The 25,876-nt window shown below is 40.6% G+C and overlaps 1 protein-coding gene across 1 annotated transcript; it reads right to left on the bottom strand.

Annotated features, from left to right (window-relative positions):
* Window positions 1-20,177: 20,177 nt before the first annotated feature.
* LOC306646385 (olfactory receptor 7E178-like) lies at window positions 20,178-25,876 on the bottom strand (the record flags this gene model as incomplete). Its single annotated transcript, XM_079115034.1, has 2 exons — window positions 25,744-25,876; window positions 20,178-21,126 (listed from the first exon to the last, which is right to left on the bottom strand). The coding sequence occupies exons 1-2, from the start codon at window positions 25,770-25,772 to the stop codon at window positions 20,178-20,180; spliced, it is 978 nt and encodes a 325-aa protein (XP_078971160.1). The 5' UTR covers window positions 25,773-25,876.

The raw sequence follows: 25,876 nt of genomic DNA, 5'->3' as shown, positions 1-25,876 counted from the left end.
TGTTGCAGGCAGATGGTTGATAAGCAGCAAGTAGCGCTTTGAGAACTCCGAACATCATTTTACACCAGCAGACACACAGGAAAACAAATTCTGAGCCCTGATCCACAGTTCCTCTCAACATTTATAGGTTATTTGGTGTCATCTTAGACCCATCCTACCACTGGGACTTTCTCTTCTTTTAAAAAACAAATCCTAATCTACCCTGCAGCTGAAGGCCTTATGCAGGATTGCTAACATAAAGCATGCTCAGGGAAACAGATAAGAAGAAAGGGCTCTTTCCACAGTAATCTGTTACCTTTCAAGGAGTAGTCAGACTCCTAGGGCAGCCATTTACAATCCAAAGGGTAGGGACCCAAGGTGAATTAGGCTTCCTGGAGAAAGGTTGAGAGAGGGGAAGGGAACTGACACTTTCCCCAGACATTGATTTCTTACCCATAAACTTTTTATAATTTCATTTCACAACCAGGTCTGTTTTTGCCATCACAGTTTGGTTCCAGGTTCTTGATGTCCCACACAAGGAATTGAGCAAGACCCACACACATAACAGGCAAAGTCCACATTCACTGAAAGCAAAGGTGAGAGTAGGTGGGACTCCCTAGGACAGAGCAGAGCGGACTGAGTGAGAGACATGCTCATGGTCAGAATGTCTGGATAATCAGTGTCTTATGTGCTGAGCTGTAAGATGTTCTCTTTCCCATAGGGCTTGGGTGGAAGCCCTTACTCCATTTGCTCCCACTGCGTGCCTTATGATACCTGATTAGGATAGTGTCTAATTTCCCCCCCATCAGTTACTTTTAGGAAACTAATTAGAATACTACCCTCTTTACTGGCATTGATTATTTAAAACTACCTAACTTGTGGCATGAATTGTCATGGTGATAAGTCTTCAGTGACCGGAGTTGTCATGGTAATGGGACTTCTGGTCAACAGATGTGATCATCTCCCCATCTTGTCCTCCTCTGGAACATTTCTTATGTCCTGTCTCCGCCATCTTGGCATCCATGAACTCTTACCTAAGAACACTATGGCAGCATACATATGTCAATTTTTTAAAAAAATTGTAACAACTTAAAAAGATAAATCTTTAATGACATATACATTATAGTTGTTTGAATTTAGCAGTTGATACACATTCAGTTTTTCTACTTATCATCTACACTTGTGGAGAAATACAAAAATCAGTTACTATAAGCCATATCCTCATTATGAACATATGCACTTAAGTGCATATCCTTGAAGTACATCTTGTCATTCCATGATAGCTCAAAAAGAAATTTCACCAACTTATAAAAAGATTAATATGCCCAATTGGCTCCACTGGACAGAACTGACCCTGAACTTTCATCTCTCCACCTCTTTGTGTTCATGTTTCCTACAGGAAATAGGGATAATAACACCCATATCAAGGACATGTGCAGCATCTAATGCAACTTTGAACCTTAATAATTAAATGTTCATTTTTTAATGCACAATTCAATCATTGTGCAAATAGGCAATTTATCAATGAACAGTCATTATCTCTTATCTAAGGTCAAAAGAATATGGAATACTTGGGGAACTTCAAATGTATCTGATCCCAAGCAATGCAGTTTTTTCTCTGTCCTTTACATTTTATGTTCATAAAATTCTCCTTCATGACTTTTGAATAATTTAACATTGTTGAATTTTAAAAATAATAGTGAGTTTCTTGTTTCCATGGCATAGAAATAATTAATATTGTTTTCTCTCATCTCTGTTCCTCTGAGACATGCCTACATAGAGGAAAGTACAGGCATGAATGGCCCCAGGGTGGGTATCCATACTCCATGCTCTGTTTCTCTGAAGGAAGGAAGGCTCTACCAGTATTTAACAGAGATTTTAATTCTTATTGTCTGTAATGTGCTAAATAAGGCATAGGCTTTGGGAAAACAAAATAACAAACTGTAATTTTTCCCCAAACATTCAACACTACTCTCAGAAGAACAAAAATGCAATGTCCTATAGGGAACTGGGAAAGCTTTAACTTGAGATGGGAGGATATTTAAGTCAAGAAACACAGTGATTAGCCTAAGTCTTGATGGCAATAATAACGATATGTCATATTTCCCTATTATGTGAAGTATTGATCATGTATTAATCACAGGGAGCATCTAGTACCTTTTTAATCTATATTCAATGCAATTATATCAAGTGGAAATCCAGACACATGGCAATGCTGAGTCTAAGACATATTTACAAACTTCCATAGTCTCAGAAATAGGTGGGGACATAGGAACTCAACTTAGATGGTTGCTCTCTGGATTCAGTGCAGGGAACATTTTAACTGTTTCTTAACCATCACAAAGATTTAAGTAGAGGTACTGGAGTCTTTATCCCAGGAACATCCTGGGCATACTATACAACTATATCTAAGAAGGGCTGAACCTCACCTTTCGATTTTCAATCTCCTTTTGAGATTCAAGGAGAAGAATGGAGAGGACTCCTAAGGTGTTCTGAACTAGGGACAAAAGAGAGATTTGCATTGTCAGGATGAATTACTATGCACTTACACTGTCTGTGATCTCTGCCCGCTACCTGTAGTCATTCATTCTCCATCGGAGGCAGCAAGTGTCAACTACCATGCTCTCCTGTTATCTACAGGAACCTCAAAAGGAAACAACAGAGTGAACAAGTGGTCTCCTCCAAGAGTGAAATGGAAAAAGAATAGCTGCTTTGGTCACCAAAGGTAAGCCTGCCAAGATTTTTTAATATGATGCTCAGTCTCTCTAATCAAACAGCAAAATTCAAGCATGGCTTCAGTCTTGTCTACCTGGTCATGTAGTATATTTAATTTTAAAACTTTGCTCTTTTTTCTGTATAATAATAATAATTTACCACTTATATCTGAAGGAACACTTTGTAGATGTAATAAAACAAGCTCCATAGAATATATAGCTTGGAGGCTGTCATTAGAAGCTCTGAATAGGACGGTTTTCAAGATGGCGGCCTAGAGGGTGGCTGCATTTCATGTTGCTCCAGGACTCAGGATTCAAAAGAGGAGATATTGAGACGCTTGGGACCACCTCATAGCAGCCGGGTGACTCTCACCCCCTGGGGGGGCATCCCGGATGGGACGGGGGTCCCGGAACGCAGGAAAATTTGTGAAGTAGAACTGCCGGCGAGACGCCCCTCCCCCCGCTGGAGCAGTGAACTCGGACAGCTGGGAGCGCCGTAAAGGAGGCCGCTGGGCACAGCGCTGGGACTCGGAGCAGCCACTGGGGCTCCGGCGGCTGCCCAGGGGAAGAGTGGCGAGGAGAACTGTGTGGATTCAGGACACCGGGGCCTGCCCTGAGGAGGAGGAGAGGAGCGTGGCCACTTGGATTCGGAGAGACTGCACCAGAGCTACAGGCGGTTGCCAGAGGAGAAGCTGCGCGGCGAGCTGTTTGGAATCAGAACGACGCTTCTGAACACCGGGGCCTGCCCTGAGGACGAGGAGGAAGAGGAGCGGCCGCTTGGATTCGGGTGACTACACCAGAGCTACAGGCGGTTGCCAGAGAAGGGGCTGCGTGGCGAGCTGTTTGGACTCTGACCACTTCTGAACCCCGGGGCCTGCCCGGAGGAGTAGGAGAAGGAGGAGGAGGAGCGCGGCGGGTCCTTTGGACTCGCAGTGACTGCATTAGCACTCCAGGCGGCTGCTCAGAGGAGAAGGCGAGTGGTGAGTTGTTTGGTCTTAAAGTGACAGCTCCTGAACACAGGGGGGCTGCCTGGAGGAGAAGCGTGGTGGGACGCTTGGTCTTGAGTGGCCGCACCTGAGCTCCGGGCGGTGCCCACAGGACCCGTGCAGCGGGTCAAGTGGATTCAGAGCCACTCAGAGGGACTGCTCCTGAACACCCGGGGGGTTATCTGGAGAAGGAGGAGGAACTTCGACTCAGAGTGATTGATTGCCCCGGGCTACGGGTGGTTGGTGGGAGGAGGAGGCACGAAGTGAGTTTCTTGGACTCCTAGTGACCGCACCGGCATACTGGGCGGCTGTCTGGAGGAAGAGGCCTGTGGCGGGTCTCTGGGACTCAGAGCGATTGTTCGGGGCCACAGGTGGCTGCTCAGAGGAGGGGCCACGCAGCCAGGCGATTAGGTGCAGAACAGGGTCCCAGGATCTAGGAGGCTTCTTGGTGGAAGAGCCGCACAGAGACAGGCTTAGGGCGGAGCGAAGGTTCCAGGCCTGTGGGCAAATTCTCTGAGGAGGGGCAGCCTAAGGAGATTCATCTGCGAAGGGTGAGGCTCCCAGGCCCAGGAGGTAGGGCCGGGCCCCTGGAAACTTTGCAGAGGAAGGCAGCCCAGCCCAGGCAGTAGCTGTAAATTGAGGGGAACCTCTAGGAGGAAACTGACCAGCGAGACCTCCCCATTGGGTGAGTCTTCCCTGCCTGGTGAGGTTTCCCCACAAGGACGGTAAAACCAGAGACACAGGCCCAAACAGGCCTTGCCTCAGCCCACAGCCTAGGTCCCCTTTGGATAACCATTGGTCAACAAGTGGAGGCACCTCTGCCCACTAGCAGGGAATATACCCCACCTGAAGGCCACCACTCCTAGAGAGGCGGCTTCCTTGTGGAGCACCGCATTATCAACTTCCTCCAAGACTTCAGCCTACTGAAGGCTAAGAGGGGATATATATAGAAATCTTCAGGGACATTGTAAATTAACAGAGGAAATCTGCAATATCTCAGCGGTCCACTGATACCTGAACAATATGAGAAAACAAGGAAAGAAAATGCTGCAAACAAATCTAGATGTTACATCAATAAAACCCAATGACAGCATGGCAGAAGAAATGACAGAAAAGGAGTTCAGAATGTACATAATTAAAATGATCAGAGAAGCAAACGATGAGATGAAAGAGCAAATGCAAGCATTGAATGATCGCACCAATCGACAGTTAAAAGAGCAAATACAGGAAGCAAAAGATCATTTCAATAAAGAGTTAGAGATATTGAAAAAAAACCAAACAGAAATCCTTGACATGAAGGAAACAATAAACCAAATTAAGAACTCCATAGAAAGCATATCCAATAGGATAGAACACCTGGAAGACAGAACCTCAGACATTGAAGACAAAATATTTAACCTTGAAAACAAAGTTGAACAAACAGAGAAGATGGTAAGAAATCATGAACAGAATCTACAAGAACTATGGGATATCATGAAAAGGCCAAATTTAAGAATTATTGGGATTGAGGAAGGTCTAGAGAAACAAGCCAAAGGAATGAACAACCTATTCAATGAAATAATATCAGAAAATTTCCCAAATCTGAAGAATGAAATGGAAAATCAAGTTCAAGAGGCTTACAGGACTCCAAATACACAAAATTACAACAGACCCACACCAAGGCACATTATAATGAAAATACCTACCATACAAAATAAAGACAGAATTTTAAAGGCTGTGAGAGAAAAGAACCAAATTACATTCAGGGGGAAACCAATACGCATATCAGCAGATTTTTCAATCCAGACCCTAAAAGCTAGAAGGTCCTGGAACAACATTTTTCAAGCACTGAAAGAAAATGGATGCCAACCAAGAATCTTATACCCAGCAAAACTTACCTTCAAATTTGACGATGAAATAAAATCCTTCCATGATAAACAAAAGCTAAAAGAATTTACAAAAAGAAAGCCAGCATTACAGAACATTCTCAACAAAATATTCCATGAGGAAGAGATGAAAAACAAAGAAGCAAATCAGCAAAGGGAGGAATTATCCTAAAGGAATTGTCAAATAAAGGAGGAAACAAGTTGTGTCAAACAAATAAATAAACAAAATTTTAAAAATGAACCAAATGACCGGGAAACCAAATCATTTCTCTATAATAACCCTGAACGTTAATGGCCTGAATTCATCAATCAAAAGACATAGACTGGCAGACTGGATTAAAAAGAAAGATCCAACAATAAGTTGCCTGCAAGAGACTCACCTCATAGAAAAAGATACCCATAGACTAAAGGTGAAAGGATGGGGAAAAACATACCATGCACATGGACTCAGCAAAAAAGCTGGAGTATCCATCCTCATTTCCGATAATGTGGACTTCAAGCCAAAGTTAGTCAGAAGGGATAAAGAAGGTCATTTCATACTGCTTAAGGGAAGCATAAATCAGCAAGATATAACAATCATAAACATCTATGCCCCAAACAGTGGCTCATCCATGTATGTCAAACAAATCCTTCTCAATTTCAGAAACCAAATAGACCACAACACAATAATACTAGGTGATTTTAACACGCCGCTCTCACCACTGGACAGATCTTCCAGAAAAAAATTGAACAAAGAAACCATAGATCTCAACAACACAATCAATAACTTAGACTTAACGGACATTTATAGAATATACCATCCAACCAAGAGTGAATACACTTTCTTCTCAGCAGCACATGGATCCTTCTCTAAAATAGACCATATATTATGCCACAAAGCTAATGTTAGCAAATACAAGAAGATAGAGACACTAGCATGTATTCTATCAGATCATAATGGATTGAAGTTAGAAATAAATGAAAGAGTAAAACACAGAAACTATTCCAACATCTGGAGATTAAACAATATGCTATTATATGATGAATGGATAGCAGAAGATATTAGGAAGGAAATTAAAAAAGTCTTAGAGGTAAATGAGAACAAAGAAACATCATATCAAAATCTCTGGGACACTATGAAAGCAGTACTTAGAGGGAAATTTATTTCATGGAGCGCATTTAATAAAAGAAGTAAAACTCAACAAATACATGTCCTAAAACTACAGCTCAAAGGCCTAGAAAAAGAAGGACAGACAAGCACCAAAAGTAGTAGAAGATAGGAAATAGTTAAACTCAGAGCTGAAATCAATGAAATTGAAACAAAAGAAACAGTACAAAAAATTGACAAAATAAATAGTTGATTCTTCGAAAAAATAAACAAAATTGATAAACCTTTAGCCACACTAACAAAGAGAAGACAAGAGAAAACCCAAATCACTAAAATTCGGAATGAACAAGGAAATATCACAACAGACAGGATGGAAATACAAAACATAATTAGAAGCTATTTTGAAAATCTATACTCCAACAAAATAGAAAATTTCGAAGACATCAACAGGTTTCTAGAGACATATGAATTGCCTAAACTGAATGAGGAGGACATAAACAATTTAAATAGACCAATTTCAAGTACTGAAATAGAAGAAGTCATCAAAAGCCTACCAACAAAGAAAAGTCCGGGACCAGATGGGTTCTCAGCCGAGTTCTACAAAACCTTTAAGGAAGAGCTCATTCCAATACTTCTCAAAGTATTCCATAAAATAGAAGAGGAGGGAACCCTCCCAAACTCATTCTATGAAGCCAATATCACACTGATACCTAAACCAGACAGAGACTCATCAAGGAAAGAAAATTTCAGACCAATATCCTTAATGAACATCGATGCAAAAATTCTCAACAAAATTTTAGCAAATCGCATGCAAAAACATATTAAAAAGATAGTGCACCATGATCAAGTGGGTTTCATCCCAGGGATGCAAGGTTGGTTCAACATCAGGAAATCAATAAACGTAATTCACCATATTAATAGACTTAAAGTCAAGAATCACATGATTATTTCAATAGATGCAGAAAAAGCATTTGATAAAATACGGCACCCCTTCATGCTCAAAACACTAGAAAAAATAGGGATAGTGGGAACATTCCTTAACATTGTAAAGGCCATTTATGCTAAGCCCATGGCTAATATCATTCTAAATGGTGAAAAACTGAAAGCATTCCCCCTAAAAACTGGAACAAGGCAGGGATGCCCTCTTTCACCACTTCTATTCAACATCGTTCTTGAGACTCTGGCCAGAGCAATTAGACAAACCAAAGAAATTAAAGGGATACGAATTGGAAAAGAAGAACTCAAACTATCCCTGTTCGCTGATGAAATGATTATATATTTAGAGGAACCAGGAAATTCCACCAGAAAACTCTTAGAACTCATAAGTGATTTCAGTAAAGTAGCAGGTTACAAGATCAATGCCCATAAATCCAACGCATTTTTATATATAAGTGATGAATCTTCAGAAAGAGAAATTAGGAAAACTACCCCATTCACAATAGCCTCGAAAAAAATAAAATACTTGGGAATCAATCTCACAAAAGAGGTGAAAGACCTCTACAATGAGAACTATACAACACTAAAGAAAGAAATTAAAGAACACCTTAGAAGATGGAAAGATCTTCCATGTTCTTGGATAGGAAGAATTAATATTGTCAAAATGGCCATACTACCTAAAGTGCTATACAAATTCAATGCAATTCCAATTAAAATCCCAATTGTGTACCTTACAGAAATAGAGCAAGCAATTATGAAATTCATCTGGAAGAATAAGAAACCCAGAATAGCTAAAGCAATCCTTAGCAGGAAGAGTGAAACAGGGGGTATTGCAATACCAGATCTTCAACTCTACTACAAAGCAATAGTAACAAAAACGGCATGGTATTGGTACGAAAATAGAAAGGTAGATCAATGGTACAGAATAGAGGACATGGACACAAACCCAAATAAATACAATTTTCTCATACTAGACAAAGGGGCCAAAAATATGCAATGGAGAAAAGATAGCCTCTTCAACAAATGGTGCTGGGAGAATTGGAAATCCATATGCAACAGAATGAAACTAAACCCATATCTCTCACCATGCACGAAACTAAACTCAAAATGGATTAAGGACCTCAGAATCAGACCAGAGACCCTGCAGATTATAGAAGAAAAAGTAGGTCCAAATCTTCACCTTGTTGGTCTAGGACCAGACTTCCTTAACAGGACTCCCATAGCACAAGAAATAAAAGCTAGAATCAACCACTGGGATAGATTCAAACTAAAAAGCTTTCTCTCAGCAAAGGAAACTATCAGCAATGCGAAGAAAGTACCTACAGAGTGGGAGAATATCTTTGCCAATCATACTTCAGATAGAGCACTAATCTCCAGAATCTATAAAGAACTCAAAAATCTCTACTCCAAGAATTCAAATAGTCCAGTCAACAAATGGGCTAAGGGAATGAATAGACACTTCACAGAGGAAGATCTACAAGCAATCAACAAACATATGGAAAAATGTTCAACATCTCTAGTAATAAGAGAAATGCAAATCAAAACCACCCTAAGACTCCATCTCACCCCAATTAGAATGGCGATTATCAAGAATACGAGCAACAACAGGTGTTGGCGAGGATGTGGGGAGAAAGGTACACTCATACACTGCTGGTGGGGCTGCAAATTAGTGCAGCCACTCTGGAAAGCAGTGTGGAGATTCCTTAGAAAACTTGGAATGGAACCACCATTTGACCCAGCTATCCCACTCCTTGGCCTATACCCAAAGGACTTAAAATCTGCATACTACAGAAATACAGCCACATCAATGTTCATAGCTGCTCAATTCACAATAGCCAGACTGTGGAACCAACCTAGATGCCCTTCAATTGATGAGTGGTAAAGAAACTGTGGTATATATATACAATGGAATATTACTCAGCCATAAAGAATGATAAAATTATGACATTTGCAGGCAAATGGATGAAATTGGAGAATATCATGCTAAGTGAGATAGGCCGATCTCAAAAAGCCAAAGGACGAATGATATTGCTGATAAGTGGAGGATGACACATAATGGGGGGGAGGGAAGGGTTAGAGTTAGGGTTAGGGAGTGGGGCAAGTATGGAGGAAGTAACTACTGTATAGAGGGTAAAGAGGGGTCGGAGGGGTGGGGGGAAAGGAAAAAATAACAGAATGAATCAAACAACATTGCTCTATGTAAATTTATGATTACACAAATGGTATGCCTTTATGCCATGTACAAACATAGAAACAACATGTATCCCATTTGTGTACAATAAAAAAATAAAATAAAAAATTAATAATAAAAAAAAAAAGAAGCCCTGAATAACGCTGCATGATGTTTTGATGCAGTCATCCCACTTCATCTGAGTGTTGTCTCTTTAATCCTTTTGGAGTGCTCAGGAAGCATGTTGAGGGACCCATCTTCTGCTCTCATGAATTAGATGTCCACAGCAAGGAGAATCAACATGGTAGGCACAAATTTGATTGGTATTCCTGCACTCCCACCACAACCAAGAACAATCTCTTGACAATCCATATAGCTTAGATTGAGTTTTTTTATCCTACCACTAGGCTACCCAAAATGGTCCTTTTATTCTGAGGATGAGGAAACAACACTACTGATGGTCCTTTTCCCTTATATCTTTACCCTCAGCACTTCCTCAGTTATGGAGCAGGATTTGTCATGGTAATGGGACTTCTGGTCCGTGTCTCTGCTGGGTCATGCAGGAGGATGATGGATGCCCTCCCTTCCATGCCCCTTGCCTAATGAAAGCTTGGGCTCTGTCCTCAGACTGATATGAATGCAGTGTGAGATAGGGGCTTCCCAATGTGGACAACCAGGGGAAGGGGACACAGGGATTGCAGGGCATATCAAAGATGATTACAGTTAGACGCCCTCTTCGAGGTTTATGGTGGGATATCTTTTCAGCATGTAGTCAAGGTCATAAACCCTCTGATTTGGCAAAGGTACTCAAGATCATAAATATCCACTGAGAACTTGGCCAAGGTGCCCACCCTGCTGATGTTACAGAGTTGAGAAATTCTGGGAAACTGAGTCAGCACAAAGGCTCCCCATTCCTCAAAGACCATTCTTGTGATCAAGTCAGAAAGATTTCTGGTGGGTTACTCAGAATAACAGACACTGAGTTTATCAAAGGAATAGGAAAAGTGAAAGGGGACACTCTCAAGGGAGAGAGTGGGTCCCCTCAGAGAGAAGAGGGACTACATGCTTTTCCTGCACTCCAGTTTAATTGGGGATCCCTGAAAAATTTCCAGGAAGTCCTGCCCAAGTTCATCTCTTGACCTTTTACTAACACCAAGATGACATCAGACTTTCAAGTACCTACTGCTATGACAACTCTAAGTCACTTTGGTCCATACAGACTGATTCTAATTGGATTCTTAAGCACAAATTCTTACAGAGTTTATGGTTCGAGAATTATCCTTATCTTCCTGGGTCTCAGGATTGGTCTGTGAAAAGGCTCCCAGAGTCTCCCCCTTCCGGGTAACTTGGGTTCCTCTAACTGACATTATTTCAGGCTTGCACTTCTCCTGCAGATAACAGATAGTTTGCTGAGGAATGTGACATATTCTGTCCATTTAAACCAGGCAGGGGTGACGGTAGATTGCTTCTTGGAAAAGAAAACATGGGGGGGTGTCAGTTCAGTGGGCCCATTTTATAAATTTATTCCTTTTAATTTTTTCCCCACCACTTTTGTCTCTCTGTCCCTATCAAAGTGAGAGGCAGGTAGGGACCTGAAGGCACATGTGGAACTCGCTATTCATTGGTCCCTGGAAAATATGCAGAGGCTGTTAGCCACAGTATACTGGAGATTACTGCAACTTGGTAAGTTCCCAGGTTCATATGCCCACATTGGTGGCTACTGGGAACAATCAAAATAATGGCAGTGTCCTTATCACTGGGTATCACTCTAGTGTACATGGTGCACATGTCTCCTATCCCAGAGTGCATCTTCGGTATAGATGTGCTTCAGGGATTGTGACTGCAGACCATAATGGGGGAGTTCCATCTCCACGTGTAAGTTGTGCAGGAGGTTTTGATAGGACATGACAAACACCCACCCCAGGTTTTGCCACAATCTGGGAGGACCATGGTGGTGAAGGATGACTGCCTTCCAAGGAGACACGCAGAAATTGAAGATACTATCCTGCAACTAAATAAAGTGGGCATAATATGACCCCTGATGGGCCTCTAACTCTCTGGTGTGGCCAGTGAAGAAATCTGCTAGTACTTAGAGGATAATTCTGGATTCTTGAGAACTCAATAAAGTGGTTCCTTCTCTGAATGCAGGGGTTCCCTCAGTGCATGATCTCATGGGCCAATTGACTTTTCAATTGCAGAGATATTGTTATGTGCTGGATATGGCTAATGCTTTCTTTGCTATTGTTCTGGACTCATAAGTCAGGAGCAGTTTGCCTTCACATGGGAAGGTCAACAATGTACACTCAAGTGTTGCCACATGGTTATTGACACAACCCAACTGCTGGCATGGTCTGGTGGCCCATGAGCTGGCCTGGTGGAGTCAGCTGTCTACTGTACACATTTCATTGTATTGATGACGTGTGTTGTTGACTTCTGACTCTTTTGCAGATTAGGAGCTGGTCCAACTTTAGTGATCTATTTGGAAATGTTTGGGCAGTAAACATTGCCAGGGTGCAGGAACCTGACTTGTCAGTCAAGGTCTTGGGTGTGACTTGGTCAGGTAAGACGGAAGTTGTGCTAGAAGCTGTTACTGATAAAATCGAGGCATGTCCACAACCAACAACAGTTAGGTGATTGCAGACCTATGTGGGTTTATTGGGGTATCAGTGAGTTTTTATTCCCCATTTGGCCCACTTGGTTCATCCCATCTCTGCTCTAGTCACAGTGGGACTGGAATGATGCAGCTAAACAGGTTTCTCAGATCACTAAGAGGGCCACTCATCAAGTTCAGTTCCTGTAGGTAGTAGAGTCAGCTCGCACATTTGGGCTGGAGATCCATGGAACCTAAGAGGGTTTGGGTGGTGGGGCCTGTGGCAGTGGCATAAGCAGCTGTGAAGACCAGCAGGCATATGGTCACAATTATGGATGAGTGCAGAGGTTCACTATGCCAGATAGAGAAACAGCTTGCAGTTCTGGAGGAGCCTTGTATACACCACAGATTCCATGGCAGGATGGGTGTGGAATTGGGCTGTCACCCCAAGGTTGGGTGTAACCCAGATGCCTTAAACTAGGAAAGTGAGGTATGTATTTGGAATATAGGAGGGCTTTTGTCTATTAGTTCTTTATTGTATGAGCTCCAACATATTTTAGGGCTAGTGCATTATGCAACTGTGAAAATACTTGACAGACAGGCAGAGGGACTTGGTTCTACAAAATGTTACTGCCACCACATTTGGGTCTCTGGTAGCCCAATGAAACTCATGGGTGTCTGTGCCTCCCATGGAATTGCTAACACAGTGGTGTTAGCAAGGACACACCTACAGATGAAAGGACAAAGTAGTTATAGGTACTAACACAGGCAAATCACATCCATCTGGGAGAATACATGCCAGCTTTGGTTCCAGAAACATCAGTGGCTCCGTGTGGTGACTTCCCTGTGTGGTGATACCACACTGGTACAACTTGATTTTGAATTTCAGCATGCTTTGTATGCATCAGCATTGAGGAACTCATACTGGGCCAAAGAGAAAAACAAATGTACCTCTTAACATCTGTGTCTTATCTGCAGGACCTGGCCAAGTCACATGTACCTAGGGGGCAGGGGGCTTCAGTAGTCCTCATTGTATCACAAGGAGATCACACTTCAAACTTTTCCTCCATGGGGCCAACAGGGCTACTCAATAAAGTTGGGGGGCCATTATTGTCCAGGGCCACACCAATGCACAGTTTGTCCCAATTCAATCCAGTGGGAACAGGCAAGAGAACATTCCCTGCCCAAATCCAGGCTTAAGTACAGCATCCTTCCTTACCTGAACCTGTACTGAAGGTGATGTGTTGTGCAGCAAAGCCCCCACAGGAGTTGGTCCCCCTCATCAGGGATGCTTATTCAGAACTCTCACAACTCCCAACAGGTCCTGCACCCACCCCATCATGGATGAGGTGTCCTAAGTGGGAGCAGACCATTATCTCTCTCTGCCTGCAGCCTGTGGGTGGTGTGGAACTTGCAGCTCCCACTGAACCTGTAGCTGAATTGCCCATGGCTGCACATCCTGACATGTCAAATTGGTGTCTTAATCACTCTCTATTGTGATGGACCAGCTGTACAAGGCTGTTAACACTATGAATTCTGGTGCATGACTTCCCTGGTGAATCCAGACTATCTCTCTGGACCATTGGATGTAGCTGGGAAAGACTTTTATTGCCACCTCAACACGGGATGAAACTAAAACAGCCATTGTGATAGCAGTCTAGGCATGACTCAGAGCTTCTTGCCCACGGTTGGGGTACTCTGTCTATGATGGAATGGTTTGACTTCCACATGAAACTCTAGAACTAATGGATCTGGTTTCCCAATGTTTGGAGAAAATGGAAGGTACAGAAACTGTGTATTGGGTACCTAGAGGCTCCTGTTGGACTATCCAATGAGATATCATAGAAAAGGTATGATGGTTATTCCAGTGTCACATGGCATTCTGTGGAACTCATGGGTGGCTGTACCTCCCATGGAACTGGATAGAGGATTGCACTTGGAGTCAACATACCTCCCTGCTACAATATGCCAAATCTTGCTGAAGAGGCTTGCCAACTAGGAGACTGTACAAGCCCAATATAGAGTATGACAGACACCCTGGCTTTTTACCATAGGGGCTTCTTGGTGACTGAAATGCAGGTAACTGCCTTGGCTGAGCACATAGCCTGAGCCTTAAATCAAACAACGGAGGCCCTATCTCTAGTCAATGAAGAAGTTGATGTGAAGTATTATTACCAAATCACATGACACTTAATTTTTAACAGTAACACAAGTAGGTCTATGCTTTTGTTTGGTACTGAGTGTTGTCTATATATTCCAGATCACTCAAAGAACTTTTAGTATGACTTTAGCACATATGACTTCAGCACATATGACTTCTGAAGTGGCAGCTATCCAGCAGTTGATTATGGCCAAGGTTTGTGAACCAAGAAAGGGTTTCTACAATATTTAAAGAGATTCTTATTTTTTAGTCCTCTTCTGTGCTTTACAAGATATAGGCTCTGGTGAATTAGAAATGAATTATTTATTCCTCTCCAAATACACAACTAATATTTATAAAGGGGGAAAAATAAAATGTCTTGTTACAGAAATAGGAGAAAGTTCACTTCAGACTAAAGAACACTACACTTGTGTGGTATGAAGATTAAATTTATAATACTGATATCTAGATTTTCCCTTCCTTGTGTCTGCACCATCGACTGACCACATTAGGAGCACCTGCTTAATCCATTGTCATTGCAGTTTTATGGACTAGACATCTCCTCAGATGATGAGGCTGATTTAGAGATAATAACAATCTGCCTTAGGTTTAAGAAATAAATGGGTGCCTGGAGGAGAGAAAATAATTTTTTAGCCTCTCAGTTTCATGCACTAAATTTTCATTGTTTTCTAAATATCAGAAGTTTGAAGCAGAGATGTAGAACTTTAATTAAAAAACATATATCTGAGGAGTATATTTTTTAGCTGTTTCTAGTTTCCTAAGAATGAAATCAAGTACTGACTTCATGTCGGGGTTGGGTGGGCTGAGTAGAAGTTCCCAGGAGGGCATGAACAGCTGCAAGGACCTCCTGGACTGGGGCAAGAGTCAGTTCTGTGCTGAACCACCACTGTCTGCTCTGTGATCTTTGCCTGTGGTCTGTACCTGTGCTTCCCATGGTAGATGGCTGGTGTCATCCACTGTTCTGCCCTGTGATCTAGCAGGTAAACAAAAAAGGAAGAGTGTAGTGAGCAAAGGGTGTCTCCCTGGAGTGACAGGAAGTGAAAAGGACCTTTGGTTTGTCAAGGGGACACCCTGCCTGTTTTGCATAGCAAGATGCCCCTGTCTGTAATCAGACAGGCTGGTGAAAACAGAACTCATTCTTTACTACCCAAAATCATTGTGGGCAAGTTACTAACAATGGTGTCTCTTTCTTTGTATGTAAAATAATAATGCAGGCATTTATAACAGTGGAAAAGCTCTGCAGATGAAATGTAAACAAGCTGCATAACTAGTGCCTGGGATTTAAAGATCTCTGAGGAATGCTTCATGGTATTGTGGTTGGTATCTTCCTCCTCCTTGGTCCTATGGTTCCTTCCTAATATTTTGGAGTGCTTACAGAACAGTGTGGAAGGACCCAGTTTCTCCTAGACAGTGAGTGAGCCATCTATGGGATGCAGAACCACTGCAGGAAGAAATAAAAGCATTAAATAAGATTTCTGACCATGACCAAGAGCACAAACTTCACCACCCCCATAGTTAAAACCTTGCACATTGGTGCCTCTTCTCTGGCTACAACATTCCCTATTGGTCCTGATGAGGACCCATCACTTCACCCATCACTTTCCTCAGCACTTACTGAGTAATGCTGGGTCTCTGCTGGGTCATGACCAAGGGCTGAGGATCCAAAATGTCTCATCTGCCCAATCTCTGCCTGAGGCTTGGACTCTGTTCTCAGTATTGTTATGAATACAGTGTAAGATACCTACTTCCCAGTTCAGAAAACCACAGTAGGACAAATCAGATGTGTGGAACCCACTGGACTGGAGCCATCAGGCTCAAGGGCTGGACTCAGAGTTTTAACTATTATATGACATTGGAAGCTCCATGCTTAGAGTTCATGATGAGCTACATTGGTTCATTTTCTCCTAATCTCTAAGGACTTCCCAACACTACTGGAGGGAAAAGAAGAAGAGTAACAAATACCCAAGAGGTTATGGACATTTCCTACATTCAGCAGAAAGCTTGTGTGTAATATTCCCTTCTCTCGGATCCTGGTATTAACACATGTTAAATTCCACATGTTAAAGGGATTCTGTGTGGTACATACGAACATGCATAAAGCTTATATTGTTCATATTCAGCCATCAATTTTCAACTCTCAGCCCCACCCCCAAAACTCTTCCTAGTCCTTAATAATCACTAACTTAATTTCAGGTAAACTTTGTTTATTTTGCCCATATGAGAGAATATGCAGTACTAGTCTCTCTGTTCTTGGCTTATTTTTTGAAAGATCTACTGGTATTTTATTGCATTGCTAATTATGGTTAAGTAGACATTAAAAAGCACCATTTTCACCATTTTTATGTTCAAACTTCTGTGGCATCAAGGGTTGTGCAGCTATCAAGACCACCCACCTCCACCCAGGCTTCACCTTCTGAAAGTGAACATGTCTACACATTTAAAAATCTTTCTGGCAGATCCAAGATGGCGGACTAGAGGGTAGCTGTGTTCCTTGTCACTCCATAACTCCGATTTCAAGCAGAGGACATCTGTTTCTTTGTGAGGCAGTTTTGCTGCTTATCGATCCCCTGCTGTTTACCCCATTTGTCTCCTGTGACCACCTGCAGTCTGCCAGCATATGGATGTCTTTTTTGAGTGCAGATTGCTCACTGTCAGGCACCTCTCATCTGCCATTTGCCTGCCTCTCGCCTGTCCATCACCTGTCTTACACCTATCCATCACCCAACACTTGAGGTTCACCTCCTGATAGTCCAACAACAGTCAGCAAACTGATCGCCAACCACCAGTGGAGCACCAGCTGCCTGCTGTTGCCTGGAAATTCACTGTTACAGTACCTGCAGGTTTGATTACACGTGGCTGCTGGATTTTGAGACAACAGCCAGTCCCCGTAGGAACCCTGGCCGGACTGAGCCCTGTCTCCAGGATCACTAAGCCCAACCAATTACTCCCTGCCTCCGGGGCCCTCACCAACTGATGGCACCCTATCATCGGGACCCCAGACAAACTGATTGCACCCAGCCTACAGGCTCCCACAACCACACCAAACACACCAGACCTCCAGGACCCCTGCCTGACCAACCGCATCCACCTTCAGGACCTCCAGCTGACCACATTCACACCCTGAGCTGCAGCTCCCCATTTGCCAACACATTTCGAAGCCAGAGCAGCCATCTTTGATAATCCTGGAAGCCATAGCTCTGATCCTTAGGTGGGGCAAATTCCATCCTGAGACGCCTGCTGGAGGCTTGAAGCTCATAGTCAGGTACCTCTCAAGCATCAGGCTACAGAACACTGGGAGGTTTCATTAGTATATGACTGTTATACTGCAGATTTTCTTTATTCTCCATACAGAAAACAATTACATTTTTATTTCTTTACTTTTCACGCTCTCTTTTCCTTTTGTTTACCTATTCCCTCAGAGTCTCTTTCTCACTATTTTGCAGGCTAACATCCAATTTCTTTTGATTATACTCTCACCCTTTCTATTATATAAAACTTATATATAATTATTTCTTTTCCCATTACAGCCACATTCTACATCCCTCTGCATCCTCTTTGTCCTCCATTTGAAACAGCAGACCTTATTGCAAATCTGTTTGTTTAATTGAAGATAATATTTGAACTCATTCTGTTTATTATGATAATTTTGTTATTGTCCTCATAGGGGCTATTTGGTCTAGGATTGCATAGTGTCTCAATTGGGCACTGCTAATATTGATCTCCCCTTAAAGAAAGGGTTTTGGAAACCTATAGGGCCACTATAAGCCTATAGGGGGAAATCTGCAATACCCAAGATCTGCATTGCTAGAGGGGAAGATACATGAACAACATGAAAAAACAAGGGAAGAAAACGATGCAAACAAATCTAGATTCTATATTAATAGAATCCAATGACAGTATGTTAGAAGAAATGTCAGAAAAGGACGTCAGATTATACATGATTAAAATGATTCATGAAGCAAAGGATGAGATAAGAGAGCAAATGCAAGCAATGAATGATAATAACAATAAGCTGACAGAACTACTGCAGGAAGCAAAAGATCATTTCAACATAGAGATAGAGATTCTCAAAAAAAAAAATGGAAATCTTTGAAATGAAGAAACAATAAAAGAAATTAAAAAACTCAATGGAAAACATCAGCAAAAGACTAGACCACTTGGAGGACAGAACCTCAGACAATGAAGACAAAATATTTAATCTTGAAAATAAAGTCACCCAAACAGAGAAGATGGTAAGAAATTATGAACAGAATCTCCAAGAACTATTGGACATCATGAAAAGAACAAATTTAAGAATTATTGGGATTGAGGAAAGCACAGAGATACAAACCAAAGAATGAACAACCTATTCAATGAAATGATATCAGAAAATTTCCCAAACCTGAAGAATGAAATGGAAAATCAAATACAAGAGGCTTACAGAACACCAAATGCACAAAATCACAGCAGGACACACCAAGGCACATTATAATGAAAATGCCTAACATTCAAACTAAAGATAGGATTTTGAAGGCCACGAGAGAAAAGCATCAGATTACATATAGGGGGAGACCAATACAGATAGCAGCCGACTTCTCAACCCAGACTCTAAAAGCTAAAGGGTCTGGAACAACATATTTCAAGCTCTGAAAGAACATGGTTGCCAACCAAGAATCCTATACCTAGCAAAACTAACCTTCAGATTTGAAGATGAAATAAAATCCTTCCATGATAAACAAAAGTTAAAAGAATTTACAAATAGAAAGCCTGCACTACAGAATATTCTCAACAAAATATTCCACGAGGAGGAAATGAAAAACAACAATGGAGGTCAGCAAAGGGAGGAACTACCTTAGAGAAAAATCACTCAAAGGAGAAACCAAGCCAGCAAAAAAAACAAAAAAATAAGCCAAGTGACTGGGAATACAAATCATTTCTCAATAATAACCCTGAAATTTAATGGCCTAAACTCACCAATCAAAAGACAAAGACTGGCAGAATGGATTAAAAAGAAAGACCCAACAATATGCTGCCTGCAAGAGACTCATCTCATAGAAAAAGACATCCACAGACTAAAGGTGAAAGGATGGGAAAAAACCTACCACGTACATGGACTCAGTAAAAAAGCAGGGGTTTGCGTCCTTATATCAGATAAAGTGGACTTCAAGCCAAAGTTAGTCAGAAGGGATAAGGAATGACATTTCATACTGTTTAAGGGAACCATAAATCAGGAAGACATAACGATAGTAAATACTTATGCCCCAAACAATGGTGCATCCCTGTACATCAAACAAATCCTACTCAATTTCAGGAATCACATAGACCACAACAGAATAATTCTGGTTGAATTTAATGCACCGCACCGCTGTCACCACTAAATAGATCTTCCAAACAAAAATCGAACAAAGAAACCATAGAACTTAATAACACAATCAATAACATAGACTTAATATACATATACAGAATATTCCATCCATCGACGAGGAGATTCACTTTCTTCTCAAAAATTTTTCATCTTTCTAAGCTGAAACTTTATGTCCATTTTAAAATTCTCCCATTTCTCCTTCTCCCAAATAACACTACCTCCATTCTACTATGAAACATGATGATAAAGTACACAAAGTACAAATCTAATTTAACACGGAAGACGTGATTTACATGTTTACTTTGGCTGTATTTCCAAACTATATTCCAAGAAGGAAACCAAAGGTCATGAGATTAAACTGCTGTTATGGAGTTTCCTCAGGGTGCTTCTAATATCCTTGTTCCTCAGGGTGTAGATGAAGGGATTCAGCATAGGAGTAATCACTGTGTACATCACTGAGGCCACTGCACCCTTTCTGGGAGAAGTTGACACAGCTGATCCAAGGTACACTCCAAAGCCTGTTCCATAAAATAAACAAACAACTGCCAGGTGAGACCCACAGGTGGAGAAGGCTTTGTACTTCCCACCTGAAGATGGGATTCTCAGAATGGAGGAAATAATTTTATAATAAGAGAAAAAGATTCCTGAGATGGGAAGAAGACCAGATATGGTAACCACAAAACACATGACTATATTATTGGTAAAAGCATCAGAACAGGAAAGATTAAGAAGCTGAGAAGGGTCACAGAAGAAATTAGCAATTTCCACACCCTTGAAGTAGAGAAATTGTAAGACAATCAAATTGTGCAACAGTGAGTCCAAAAGGCTAACTAAGAATGACATCAACACTAAGGAGACACAGAGGCGAGTGTTCAACATGACTGAGTAATGCAGGGGGTGACAGATGGCCACAAAACGGTCATAAGCCATCACAGTCAAAAGCATATCATCCATGCATCCAAAAATGATAAAAAGAGACATTTGTGTCAGGCAGCCCACATAGGAGATGACTCTGCTGTGAGTTTGGATGTTCACAATCATCTTTGGAACCATGGTGGAGATGAAACAAATGTCAGTCAAGGACAGGTTGGCAAGGAAGAAGTACATGGGGGTGTGGAGGTGGGAGTCAGAGCTGACAGCCAGGATGATGAGTAGGTTCCCAAGCACTGTGACCAGGTACATGGACAGGAACAGTCCAAAGAGGATGGGTTGTAGCTCTGGATCCTCTGAGAGTTGTAGGAGATGAAATTCTGAGAGCTGTGTTACATTTTGTGGTTCTTTATTGTTTGGACACCTATGGAGAAATAAAAGACAGTGGGAAACAGAATTAAAGAGTCATCAAGGATTCTGTATATATCTTAAATTCAAGTATTCCCAAGTAAAGCTTCCACACTTGTGTTCCATGACTTTGAGAAACATTTCTGAGTATGATATATCCATTTTTCCTAGAACTCTTCCATTCTTTGCATCTGTGTTATTTACCTCTTGTTCACAACTACTTTAGAGACACTCAACTGAGTAATGTTCAATGACCAAGCACATTACACACAAGTTCATGGTCACAGTTAAATAACAACCTACTTGCTTAAGATAAAATAGAGAATAAGACATATTCTTCTCTATGTAGGAAAAAAATCATTCTAATTGAAAGAAATTTGGACTCTGAAATACATCTCATTTTATTCAACAACCATGATATAAGTTCAATTCTGAGAATATTTATAAACAAAATGCTAGAAATCAATCTTCACACAAAATAAAAGTCGATTGTTTATAATCAAAAAACTTGCCATTTATCTGCTAGCAAATAAATACACTGTTCAATTTTTCAGATTTCCCTCCTTCAAGAATATACTTGATCAAGTATAGTTTATCTTCTAAAGATCATTTAATATGTAAATTCTACCTTAAATGGCCTTACAATCTCTTTAATTGTTTTGCTGGCCATAATACTTCTTACATCTTAGCAGTTCAGCATCAGTAAGAGTTTCAAACTCTAGGGTTGAGTCCTCACCTTCTTATGTTAAGTTGGATTTTAACATCAAATCTTCCTGACAAATGGATTGCAATTGTCTCACTTCAGCTACCCAAAGGCAAGTCAAGTTCATTAATTTGCCAACTCACACTCTGATTCAATTGGGGAAATCTGTAAAAGATAATAGGACACCCCTGGGTGTTTTCCTCATTTGCATAATGGAGGTGAAAATGACATATAAGAAAGTATTTTAGAAAATATTTTGAATTGCATATATTAGTAATTCTCAGTTTCCTTTATCAACAGGTTTATTGGTTAGCTTTTTAAAATATCCAGATTCAGTGACCACAAGTCAAAATCAGTGCAATCATACTACCTGCATGTTAAGTTCCTCATGCCCGTTTCTTACACTAGAGTTGAGAATCACTGCCCATGTGCATTTCCTGAGACCTCATAAAATTATGTAATTTTTATTAAGGTCAATAATATTCACTACCTATATTAAAATGTAAACATTAATGATATTGGTTTGAAAGTAATACCTAAATGTTTTATTGGTGCATAATAATTGTGCAGAATAGTGGGTTTCATTGTGGCATTTCACACATGAACATGATTTGACCACTTTCACTCCCCAGTCCTCCCCTTGCCCATCTTGCCTCCCCCATTCCCTTCTACACTAATGGCCTTCCTTCTGTTTTTGTGAGATCCCTGTTACCCCTTTTACTCTCTAGCTTCCACATAGAAGAGAAACCATAAAACACTTATCTTTAAAAGTCTGTCTTACTTGGCTTAACATGATACTTTGAATTTCCATCCAAATTTCCAGAAAATGACCCAACTTCATTTTTCTTTTTTTAAAAATTATTTATTTATTTATTTTATTTTTTACAGACTGCATTTTGATTCATTGTACACAAATGGGATACATCATTCAGTTTCTATGGTTGTGTACAATGTAGATTCATACTATTCGTGTACTCATACATGTACATGAGGTAGTGATGTCTATCTCATTCCACCATTTTTTATACCTCCTCCCTCTCATTTCCTTCCACTTAATCTAAAGTTCCTTCATTCTGCTTTCACTCCCCACTCCCCACCCCCATTGTATATCATCATCCACTTATCAGGGAAAACATTAAGCCTTGGGTTTTTTGGGATTGGCTTATTGCACATAATATTTTTCTTTTTGGTAGAAAAATATCTATTCTGTATTCATACTATATTCAAAAATCAGAGTTGACACAGATTTTGATGGTTACTTATGAAACTTCAGGTTTTCACATCTCACATGATTACATTTTCTGCCCTCCTGTCCCCCCAAAGCAACTAGTAACAGGAATTTGGTTAGCGTATTTTCCTCTCACTGTCGCCATGTCATACTGATTTATGTATCCATGAACAGCATTTGACAAAACTCCTCAAGGGAACTAAGACCCATTTCTCCTGAGATACATTAGTTTTCACTGACATGTTTATTTATGTCTTTCTATGAAGTACATAGCACAACTTCAAATGCTTTAAGTACATTCAGAATTACCTGGGGAAGGAATATTATGTAATTTTTCATCATTATGACAGTGCTTTCAAAATTCTTATTCTCTCTACATCACACAACTGAGAATTTCTATGCAATATGTGTGTATTAGATAATGGTTGACTTCCAATAATTGAGACATGTATAGTTTTACTATTATCACCCACATTATTCAAATACAATATTAGTTATTATCAATATATCCTCTCTTGTTAAGATATACCATCAAAATATCCCTGCAGTGGTCCTAATAATAATGTTTCCATGGTATCATACTAAGAAATTTCATCTCCTTCAGAGTACCCTGCATTGGGAGACAGAAAATGAACATCTTGATTTCATACCATTGACCTGCTATAATCTGCAAAATATGTATAAATTTTTACAGCTCTCTGAGCTTATACTACTTAATGGAAATGGAAAGAATAACACTTATGTCACTTAAGAGACATTAGGGAAATTTAGAACCCAATAAATATTGGTCATTGTGTTTAAAGAACTAAAGAACTCAATTCTTATGAAATGTGAATTCATTGATATTAATTGTCAAAGGGTACTCATTCCTGGGATGACTGGAAACTCCAAGCAATAAGAATTCTCTACCTCCTTCTCTATCTGCATCTTTTTGTCATTCTGTATCCATGAAAATCTCTACCACAGTCTGTGAAAAACTAAATATTACAGATGCTGATAATTGGAATTATAGAACCCATGACATTAGACACAAACAAGAGCTATTTTATGTCATCCCAGTTCTATAGGACATTCTTGAAATGAAATGTCACTTTGTTGAATTCATGTTGATTATGGTCATTTTCTGTGAACAAAAGAATGATCTATGGAATATTTATAAGTGATGTTTTTGTGATATCTCCTTTTCAGTGAACAAGGAATAGGTGCTTAGGAATCAGAAATGAGAGTTAGTCATTTCACACCAGATATATAGTATATATTAACATAATGGCAAAAATAAAATGCTCTACAACAGGTAAAGAAAAAGAGTTGCTTCAAGTCACAGGACTTTTTTGTTGAATGGTTTGAAGGTTAAAATCATCATTATTAATAATATTGTCTAAATTTTATTTTGCACTTATTTTTATATTCATTTATCCATTCTATATTAATCACATAGAGAGCATGTTTTATCTGTGAAATCCTTACATGGTGAAGTTCTATCAACTATAATCCAATTCAGATGACCATACTGAGTGTCAGAGATACTAAACATTTGCCCTACTTATCAGAAATAATAAATGGAGGATTGGGGATATAGCTCATTGGTGCAGCACTTGCCTAGCAAGCATGAGACCTTTGGTTCAATCCCCAATAGTAATTCAAAGAAACATGAGAGAGAGAGAGATAGAGAGAGAGAGAGAGAGAGAGAGAGAGAGAGAGAGAGAGAGAGAAGGAAAGGGGGAGAGAGAGACAACGTGCACACACAAGAGGGAAAAGCAAAGGGAGGAAGGAAAAAAGGAAAAGTGAAGTCAACAGAATTCAAAACTATGTTGTCAGTCTCTGGATCTAGAACACTGAAATGTATGTTTCTCAACCATCCGTTTTAAGGAGAAGCCCAGAGGCGTTAACCACAGATACATCTAAAGTGCATTCAAGGCCTCCAGACACCTGACTAGGAATGCCAGGTGCCAACTTTATTCCCCCATTTGAGATTGAGTGGCAGATTGTAAGCATGATGGAGGATTGTAAGAATGGTGAGGGAGAGGTCTGTACTGAATTACAAGTCACTGCTTTGTGAACACTGCCTGTGACCAAAGCTATCCTACCTATAATTCATGCAGCAGGTGCCAATCACAGCTCTCCACTGTGATCTAGCTGGAACCCCCAGGAAGTAAAAGGTCTCTCCTGGAGTGAAAGGGAAGTGGACATCAGGTTGAGTTGTCAACAGCGCAACTTACCAGGATTCTATTGGCAAGAATGACATAAGTCCTAATCAGATTAACAATGTGGGAGTCTATATCTGGGGAAAACTATGTTCATGAAATGAAACAAAGTGCATAGGATGCATAGATCAGGATTATCACTTCGGAAGCTCCAAGTAGAAGTACTTAATGTTATGGCTACTGTCACCCTCCTCCACATCACCATTGTCTGCATCATAAAGAATTTGGAGTACTCCTGAAACCATTTACAGGGACCAGTTTTAGCTAAAATTCATGAGATGTCTAAAGAAGGAGAACTGGTGTGGAAAAGCGTTATTTTGGATGAGAATTTTGGCACCTTCACCACAACTGAAATTGAATTTAAAGTTAACATACCTGATTTTTTCATATACTCATCCTCCCTGCTGCCAAATGCAATTGTTGTATTTGTCTCAATAGTAAAGGAACAATGCTCCCATAGCCAGTCCTTCCTCCATCCCTGACTCCCTCGGCACTTACTTGATTACACTCTGTGTCTGCTGCATCATGACCAAGAACTATGGATCCAACACTCCTCCTCGGCCTGGAGCCAGTGAAGTTTCAGATTCTGTCTTCAGGATTGATATGAATATAGTGACGGGAACTTCCTGGT

Source organism: Sciurus vulgaris (genome assembly GCF_902686455.1).
Source record: "Sciurus vulgaris genome assembly, chromosome: 16".
Classification (NCBI taxonomy): domain Eukaryota; kingdom Metazoa; phylum Chordata; class Mammalia; order Rodentia; family Sciuridae; genus Sciurus; species Sciurus vulgaris.
Note: the sequence above shows the minus strand (reverse complement) of the source record. Positions and strands in the feature narration are given on the sequence as shown.